Source organism: Bradysia coprophila, unplaced genomic scaffold (assembly GCF_014529535.1).
Source record: "Bradysia coprophila strain Holo2 unplaced genomic scaffold, BU_Bcop_v1 contig_601, whole genome shotgun sequence".
Lineage (NCBI taxonomy): Eukaryota > Metazoa > Arthropoda > Insecta > Diptera > Sciaridae > Bradysia > Bradysia coprophila.
This window is the reverse complement of record NW_023503841.1, coordinates 21411-31585: the sequence shown is the minus strand read 5'-3', so window position 1 is coordinate 31585 and position 10175 is coordinate 21411. Positions and strand designations below refer to the sequence as shown.

At 37.6% G+C, this 10175-nt stretch overlaps 1 protein-coding gene across 1 annotated transcript; it reads right to left on the bottom strand.

Annotated features, from left to right (window-relative positions):
• Positions 1-3566: 3566 nt before the first annotated feature.
• Positions 3567-5830, bottom strand: LOC119083394 (sprT-like domain-containing protein Spartan). The gene is made up of 4 exons (XM_037193110.1): positions 5635-5830; positions 5224-5562; positions 4834-5146; positions 3567-4037 (listed from the first exon to the last, which is right to left on the bottom strand). The coding sequence occupies exons 1-4, from the start codon at positions 5653-5655 to the stop codon at positions 3862-3864; spliced, it is 849 nt and encodes a 282-aa protein (XP_037049005.1). The 5' UTR covers positions 5656-5830; the 3' UTR covers positions 3567-3861.
• Positions 5831-10175: the final 4345 nt, after the last annotated feature.

Sequence of the window (10175 nt, the reverse complement as noted above, 5' to 3'; positions counted from 1 at the left end):
GGTTCATTCAGATCAAGCTGTATAACCGAAGAATGTCGAGAAAGAGAACGCCGTCTAGTGTTTATTTTTCTTGGAGGCACTGGTCTCTTCCTTCTAGCATATTTACTATGCAAATGTTCGACAGGCAGTTCGTATGTGAACAATGAAACATTTGTAAGTTCGAATCCTGATCAAGATCCGGAATGTGGGCAAAATCACTTTCCAATGCTAAACCTTACGAAAAGCGATCATCTGAATATCTTCCGAAACGGTACGTGGTCGAGCCGTTACTATCAGTATGAAAAATGGCATGGTCCATTCGAATTAACATTGTCGTTTGATCCCCAGTCAAGACTATTGAAAGGTTGGGGTTGGGACAATATCGGAAAGTTTTCTATAATTGGCCAATATTCGTGCGAAACCCTTCGAATGGGTATAACAAAAACTTATGTTAAAGATACTGGCAATAGAAAGGAAAATTTGGGTCACTCTGTGACTATTCAATTGACTGGAAACGCACGAACTGGATTATTCACCGGTAAATGGTATGTGAAAACAAGTAAATACCAGGGAGAAGATAAGTTTGACCTGCGGCTTGTTAGAGAGTGTGCATATTATGAAAATGTTTAAGTGATGCCTATGTAGACAATTTTTGTGTACTCCAAAATAAATTTTGGTAAATAAATGTCACGCTGTTGTAATCAGCAGTAAATACGTTTCTTTTTTACTTCATGGAGCTTGTTGGCGATACTTTTGATCTACGTTAGGACTCGCAGTATAAACGTCGCAGTATACAATCCATCTCATAAAGGAAATCAAATCGACTCTAAATGAAGTTGCGTATTAAAGTTTTATACAAACGAGCGAGGGGGAAACCACTATTTTGTGATTAACATGGTTGATCAGTTGATCTGTTAATCAGAAACATAAGTTTTGTGAATCCAAACTAATTGTATTATTTATTAAATGCGCAAAAAAAGACTGCTCACAATAATGACGCAGCCAGTAAAAAAGCGATCTTTTCTTAAAAAAATTAAATTTACAATAAATAAAACGGTTAATTGGTGATTAACATTGATTAACCGCTATATTTCACGTTTATTTGTAGTTTTGCGACGATTTCCCTGGTCAAATGCTGTAAATCAACAATTCATCATCATGATAATCACTGGTTAATCACATCAATGAAAAAGAATGGTTTCCCCCTCGTAAACGAGCTTTAAGTGGAATCTACACATGACTAAATTGTTGCCTACATTTGGGGGGGGGGGGAATTATTATTATTTTCATGATAATTTTCAGACGTCCCACATGTCCGATTTGTCCGACTTTTCAACATTTGTCCGACTTTGTACGATTTGTCCGACTTTTTCATAAAAAATTGTCCAACTTTGTCCGACTTCTCTTCAAAAATAAAAATTTATGAGACTTTTTCTTCAAGATAAAATTTGTTAGTAACATTAAATGCTACTGATGCAAACTCGAAAAAATTCGCTCGCTCCGCTCGCATTTAGTTGTTTACAAATTTTCACATTGTACATGTAACTATAAAATTAAGGCAGTAAATATATTACTGTATTGACTTGTTATGTTGACTACATAGAGGTACCATAGAGGTTGACTCACATATTTACAATTTTGTATACGTTAACTTACAATCAACAGACAATCGAATTTATAAGTTATTTACATTCGCTAAACCGAACTGGTGTGCATACGTTATTTTGCACCAGCTGGTCCCATTTGAAATTGTATGTGACCAGCTGGTGCAAAATAACGTATGCACAATAGTTCGGTTTACCGATTGTATATTCCTTCTGACTTATAACATCTAAGTTATAAGTTGTAGGTCGACAGGGAGGTTGTTGAACCATGATTGAGTAGTAAGACTTCAGGAAGTGACATGCATCTGTTTAAATGTCCATAAAGTTCAGACAGAAATCCAAAATAGTTTTTAAAAAGCCTGCGATGTAGACCCGAAGCAGGATCTATTGGAGAGTTTTTGCAGCGAAGCAAACTCGCTAGAGGTATTTTTTATCTTTATCTGTATAAGTACAATTTATCCAAAGTATATAAACATACTGAAGGTAATGCAAATACACAAAAACTCACGGAACCCTACTTTCGGGTGAATATAATTTTTATAATGTTGGCCCTAGGCTGCATCTTTATACTCAACACAAAAACTCCAAACATCACGCAAGCAACATAACGCGTCTTATATTCATCCGAAACTTAGGTTCCGTAAAATTTGTGATCCGCTGAGCATTTGCATTACCTTCAGTATGTTTATATACTTTGCGATTTATCGACGAGAAATTGTCCGATTTTGTACTTTATTGAAAAAATACAGGTACTTTTCCTTAGAAAATGTCCGATTTAGTCCGACTTTTTAGCGAAAATATGTCCGATTTTGTCCGACTTTTTCAAGAAAAATGTCCGACTTGTTTTAAAGTGGACACCCCGACAATCAGTGGGACGTCTGATAATTTTGGACTCGCATCTTTTTTGAAAAAAGTACGACCATCGTTTGGTGTTAAAATGTATTAGCTTTCGTAAAATTTAAATGTTTGTTGAAATGTTGAGTTTTCTCGGACGCCAATAGACATCAATACACACCAATAGTACACAATACTTGCCAATAGAAGAAAATTGTACGGCAATACATGTGGATGTGGAAAGAGCTCTGTATCACTTAAGGAGTTGTATTAGCGCTGAACCCTACCTCCTGATCATCAACTGTTTGTAGACACTGGCTCTATTCGCTCTGACTATTAGTTGCCCTTGCAAGAATGAATGAATTTTTTGTCGAGCACTGTCAAGCTGTGAAAGTTTCCTATTCCGTTTTCATTTGTTTTTCGTTTGCAATTTGGCTCGGTTTCATGCAATTTTTTGATGAATAAATGAAATGACACAAGGATATTCAATGCAGTTGACTGAATGATTGAGTGTGAGGTATTTCTTTTCTTTTTGTATTTTGAACGAATTTTTGCTTAGTTCTCACTGTGTGGCTTCGTGCGTGGGAGTTTTATAGTAACTTTCTATTTGAGTCCAAACTTTCCATCATAAGATGGCAACAAATCTTCATGGTAAATTTTCAACACTCAATCGAGAATTTACTGCTTTTCTTTTATTTTAACGCCCTCTATGATATCCAGAGGAAAATTTGCCTTAACGTCCTCGAGAGAGCGGAACGACTATTTTCGACCTAATGCCCCGGACTATTCGGTGAGTATCGCCTAACATCTTGTTGACATATGCCGCAAATTATTATTTGTTTATAACACCAGGCACTATCGGAATTCAGTGACCATTTTTTTGCTGAACATTTTCGATAATTCTCTTAATTTTCCTAATCTTTCTAGAGGATTCGGTTGGATTTGTCTGTTTTCAGCACCGATTCTCAAAAGAAGAAGTTTTCAAAAAGAGTTCTGGTTAATTTCAAGGACACTTCTATATGATTAGATTTTCCATAATTAGCCCGAATCCCTTCAAAATCGGAAGCCCATTGTTCAGATAATCGAGAAACGTTTATCAAACAAAAAATACTCACGGGTTCATTCGAACTTTCAATAAAAACGAATTATAATTTTCAATTCATAGAAAAATAAACACTGAATTAGCAACTGTATCCGAATAAGATATACTTCAAACAAAAACAAAAAATCTCGTTAACAAAAAATAGAAGAAAACTTCGTCATTTTTTCTTACTTTAGCTAAGAACACAAAAAAAAGTTAGAGATCAGCTCGTATAGAAATGGATAAAAAAAAGGTTTCGGTAGTAGCGTTCGATTTTCGATTAACAGAAACCGCAAAACTACACCCGCTCTCACATAGTAGAAATTTCGTATCGTAAAATTGCATCGATTTTCGAACGAACAATTAACTTCCCAGCCACATCATGGTGGAAGCATTTTCAACTCGGGTCTTCTTGGGCGTGCCATTGCTGTCTGTAACGGTATCAGCGTTCGGTTTCTGTGCATTTGCATTGCGCTCAACTGGTTCGGTTACTGCAACTTGAAGAAATTGGTTTTGCTGAGCAAGATGAACCCGGTGCACTGAAAAGTTTGTTTTTTCTCTCAATTAATTTCATTTCCTGTGGAACGTGAGGTAAAAAACGAGGTGACTGATGTGAGGAGCTGTTTTACCTAGTGTCACGACCGAGGGGTTAATAACTAGACGCGTGATTGATTTAATTGTCAAAATGAGCGCAAAATGCCTCGGTAACAAATTATATATCGCGCAGAGAGGCGTCTACTTTGAATTAAACAAACCAAACTACCTGAACCAGTAGTTTATCGTTCATTTCCGTAATTTCTTTTAAGGTCACGTTATGCTCGCTTACATCTGTGCGATGAGACCATAACCTGGCCTTTATTAGCTTTTGAAAGCTTTGAGAGTATTTTTGAATTCCCATAAAAGCTCATGTTCGTTGGAATCCAAAAAAAAGCTCAAAGCTTTTGACTTAGAACTGTCAAATCTCTAAAGGTAACAGAACAATGACCGATGAACTTGAGACACAACAGTGAATGAAAAGTTTAAAGTACAATCTTTGTGTGAATTTTATTGATGGAGCCGAGGCCGAGTGTCAGGGACGCCGAATTGTGTTTGGGAGTAGTGGTGCTCATACAACAAGCGAATCTGGGAGTAGTGGTGCTCTTTCAAGTAAAACTGGAAAGATGTAGTGGTGCTCATCATTCGAGTAGTGGTGCCCGAGCCTCGCTTGTCCTTAGAAGTCGGCGCCCCTGCCGAGTGTTCAATGAAAACACGAGCGCGTGACTTTTCTTTCTTGAGTGTTAACCTTGTCGGTCATATAGCCCAGTATAATCAATTATTTACTATTTCATGACTTACCTTCCGGTACTGGAACCAATTCAAAATTTCCTCCACAATTTTTCAGATGATACGACCACCACCATTGATCTTCGAAGTCGACAAGACTGCCCGTTTCAATCCGTATGAGGCCGAACTGTGGCGATCTCTTTCTGCATATTCCATTGCATCTCCACAGACGGTTATTATACAATGCAACTTCATTGTGATGATTGTGATGAATCGATACCGTGGCTCCAGTCTCTGCATTGATACGGTCCATTTCCTTTAGAAAATTTGGCCCATGATCATCGCATGAGTCTTTGATCGATAAAAATGCATGAATCATTTCATGCTGCGTTTTCGTGGAATAGAATGAAGAAAAGTTTGAAAAAGTCGCGTAATAGATGGATGGAACACAGATTCATTTACCAGTAACGTTTCGACTAAATCCCGTCTAGTGCGAAACTTCAACAGTTGCTCGTTTAACTCAATCACGATCCGCTTTTCATCCGTCTGTTCACGCGGCTCGTAAGTGAAACAAATTCCAGTATAATTTACGTCTGTTGTTACCCATTTTACCTCGACATGGTTTTTGGTTAGAAGACCAGCAAAGTGTCCTGTATCAAGTGATGCAAATAAATGTTGGAGATTTGGTGTCGGATCAGTCAATTCCAAACTCCGGTCGACAATATTTTTGGTGATGACATGAGGCTTCGACTTGCGCTTTTTAGGAACCAAACTGAGCTCAACAAAAATATCGCCTTTACGCTGAGGTAAACATTGCAGATTTTAAAGGTTATAGGAGGCTAAGGGATTCTTAGAACGATTCAATTGGCATACTTTTCTGGATCGTGTAATCATTGAAACTATTTTCTTCCTAATGAAGTATTTTGGACAAGATAAACACTTAAAAAAAAAACAAAACAAAATGCGAATCACTTAACACAACAATGATGCCCTTATACAATCAATTAAACTGATAACGAAAAAGCGCATCAGCTGGACCTCTAACGCGAATCAATTGTTGTTCACACAATAATACTATAGGGGTAAACAGTCACATTACAGTTCGCAAACTTCGTATACATCGTAATTCGTGGTAGTAGACATTAGGGGTAAACCATAATAATTTGCAAACTTTGTATATCGGTGTTATACACATAATTTCTCCGATCCGCTGACTGCTTGCATCACCTTCAGTCAAAGCACCTAGCAGGGTAATAGAAAAAAATATAGTAGTACTTTAATCGAAGTATGCGAATATTTCCATACTTTTTTTTTCTTAATGTCATTGCAAAATTACCATTAAGGCTGCTAATGGTATTATAGGTATCAAAATACTACTCTATTTGACATGTAAAAACCTCTATTACCCTGCTAGGTGCTTTGCTTCAGTGCATAAAAGTTCGCAATATTTAACATTTTGTAAATAACTTCTACTCCCATCGGTACATGTAAGACCGTAATAGCTATTTATGTGACAATAATCGTATGCTGGTATATTATTGCATTAGATGTCAGATTGCCAATCCGAGGCGAAGCCGAGGTTGGCAAGACATCGTGTGAGATAAAATACCAGCATACCAGCAATGAAGAAAATCGAATAAATACCGAAGATAATCTTAGTGTGACTTTAGTAAACCGTGACACTGACGATAAAGCCCCTTGCGAATCATTTATCGTACTAGTGAGATAAAATACGTTCATACGACATTGCACACTGGCGGCGGCGTAAGTTACAAATATCATCCCTTGAAATTGCAAAATTGAATGTCACTGTTGAATAAACGCGTGCTGTACTGTATCCAAAATATTCTGCTCTTACGAATAGGCTATTTGTTCGTACTGTGAAGCTATTCAAATTAAGGGACTGTACACTAAGTTGTTCATTTAATATGCCGAAGTATTAGTATTGGCACTTCCAATATGCTGAAGATAGCGTCAATTTTCTACGAAAAAACATAGAACACGATTTGTCATCCCCTTTTTCTCTAATTTTTCCAAATATTTTTGCGTAGAAATGGGAAGTTGGTACACATGTGGCGAGATAGAAGGAACGTTCGAATCACAGCTAGCACCAATGGGAGAGAATGCGAGAGAATTTCATACAATTTAATCTTTGCTGCTTGGGAAGTTCTATACAAAAAATTTATATAATATATAAAATAATATATATACAGTATAAAATATAAGTCGATGGGTAATATGTCAAAATTTGTATGTAGAAAGTGGAAAAACCAGTTGGTAAAGTTGAGGTAAAGTTTTGGAAACTATTTTTATAAGGAAGCGTAGGCTAGACAAAAACTGGTGTCGTCCGTAATAGCAAAGTATATTAATTCGGGCGCGATTAATAATTCATTTTAATATATAAAAAAAGACGTGCAGAGGATAAGGATTCTCAAAATTGTGATTTTTCAGCATGCACTCTGTTCGAAACTACCTAAAATATGGTTGTTTGAAAAACTCCTCTGGAACCGGTACTGAGTACCGGTTCCACGATTTCAGTACCGAGAACCGGTTCCAAAGAACCGGCCCGGTACTGCATTCCCTAAAGTGGGGAAGAAGCAGAATCAATCAGACTTAGATTCGTCATAGCTGGTGCTGAGACTCTTAGATATTTCATAATTTGCCACAACAGAAACATTAAAAAAACGTTTTTAGACCCGTACGAAGTACTGGGGTCTTATAGGTTTACGCATACGTTTGTAACACGTCGAATTGGACTCCCTGAGTAAGGGGAAACCTATTGTGGTTGTACATAGATGCCAAATCAGCGAAAAAAAACATAGCTAACGCCGACCCGTACGAAACACCTATTCGTGTCAAAAGCCTTTAAAATCACTTACATTATCCACTCTTTGCCTTGTTATACAAATAAATTGCCGGAGGCAATATAGACAGCCCCGTACGAAGACAAATTTCATAAATTCCTATTTAAACAGCTATGTACCGCTATATTTAACTATATTTCACTATAAATAAACATTTCACAGAAAAATATGATATTATATAGCTCTATATGTCTGTATATAGCTCAATATAGCTGTATATAGGTATATATAGATGTCCATATATGGAATCCCTGAAACCCCACACACATAACAAATTATTTCCATGTTAACAGAAACTCTCTAAGTACCATTTTTCCCAAGATATATCACTTTTAATAAAATCCAATATGGCCGCCGGCAGCCATTTTGTTAGGAGACCGGAAATAGTACAGATGCTTTACATTCGTTAATACCTTTCAAAAAAAAAAAATCATGAAATTCGGTCAAAATTTACTCGAGATATTGTCAAAATACACCACGTTCACTGTACTTCCGAGTAGCCAGATAAGAGCTCACTTCAAGAGACCTAGCTCACGCTCCGGAGAACATAATTTCATTAACTTTTTTTTCCCTGATTGGTACAGTCAATACCTATCTAATAAAGCTAAAACAGACGAAATATGTTCAAATGTAGCCGACCTACAAGCAAAAACTGCTTGCCGCCCTGTGCCTGTTTCACACCAAGGGGTCTAACTCACGAGTCGGTCATCCGATTTCCATAAACTTTTTTTTAGTCGATCGGTATTGTAAATACCTTTTATTTGACGTATCACTTACAAGTTTAACGTTTAAATGTCCGGAGATATCTTCGAAAAACCGTAAAGCACTTATTGGGCCACAGCTCGGGAGGGGTCGATCCAAAATCACTCATCTTCGAACTTAGCCTGTCTTTTGACATTACCAAACGAGAAAAAAAAGAATTTTCAAAATCGGATGCGTTTTACTCAAGTTATCGTGCAGACGGACAGACGGACAGACGGACAGACAGACGGACAGACGGACAGACGGACAGACAGACGGACAGACGGACAGACGGACAGACAGACGGACAGACAGACGGACAGACAGACGGACAGACGGACAGACAGACAGACGGACAGACGGACAGACGGACAGACGGACAGACAGACGGACAGACGGACAGACAGACGGACATTTTTTTTTCGCGGATTTGGCATCTCTAGACAACCACAATAGGTTTCCCCTTACTCAGGGAGTCCAATTCGACGTGTTACAAACGTATGCGTAAACCTATAAGACCCCAGTACTTCGTACGGGTCTAAAAATGTCCGTCTGTCCGTCTGTCTGCACGATAACTTGAGTAAAACACATCCGATTTCTAAAATTCTTTTTTTCTTTTTTTATCAAAAGAGAGGCTAAGTTCGAAGATGAGTGATTTTGGGTCGACCCCTCCCGAGCTGGGGCCTAATAAGTGCTTTACGGTTTTTCGACGATTTCTCCCGACATTCAAACGTTGCACTTGTATGTGATACGTCAAATGAAAGGTATTTAGAATACCGATCGACAAAAAAAAAGTTTATGGAAATCGGATGACCGACTCGTGAGTTAGACCCCTTGGTGTGAACCAGGCACAGGGCGGCAAGCAGGTTTTGCTTGTAGGTCGGCCAAATTTGAACATATTTCGTCTGTTTTCACTTTATTAGATAGGTATTGACCGTACCAATCAGGGAAAAAAATTTATGAAAGTTGACTTCGTACGGGGCTGTCTATATTGCCTCCGGCAATTTATTTGTGTATGATAACAAGAAAAAGACTGGGTAATGTAAGTAAAAATTACCTAACATCTAACATAGCTTTTCAGTAGAGAATGAAGTAAAAGAAATGAAGAGTTTCACAGTAAAGGCTTTTGATACGAATAGGTGTTTCGTACGGGTCGGCGTTAGCTATGTTTGTCATTGAAGATCGGCGCATTTCCTCAAGCAACAACTTATGCACCAAATCACATAATTACCTTTACTCTACAACAAACACTTTTCTGTTCACTATTTTCATACTTTAAGTATGGTTTCCACTCAACGAAAAGTACTCCGTGAGAGAGCCGTTAGATGCAAGCTGTCAAATAAACAAAGCAACAATCGAAGAAAAATTGGTAATTGGAAATCAAGCCTTACTCCAACATTAATGCATTCAAAATTCAAAAATTACACAAAAGAATACACAGTATTTTCACATGCGCATTCGTCGCAAAGGGATTTGCGAACAAAACTACTCTGGAAAAACGATTCGTCAATAACATTCGCTGACGTGAGTTGCCATAATGAAGAAGAAAAGTTCGGAACAAATCTCTAATTTTTCAGATTTTGTATAGATTTTCCAATGAATTAGTTTTCTTTTCATTTATTTCACCAACACTTTTCCCGAATTTCTCTCATAAATGAAAACCGTGCGACATTTTCAGTTATTTACATGGAACGCAGACTGAGTTCTCACTGCAATCTAATCGAAATAATTGCGCCTTTCGCATTCTCATTGCATAGCGCCATCTCGACGCAAAAACGATGACATTCAAAATCAGCTGATGTCCACTGG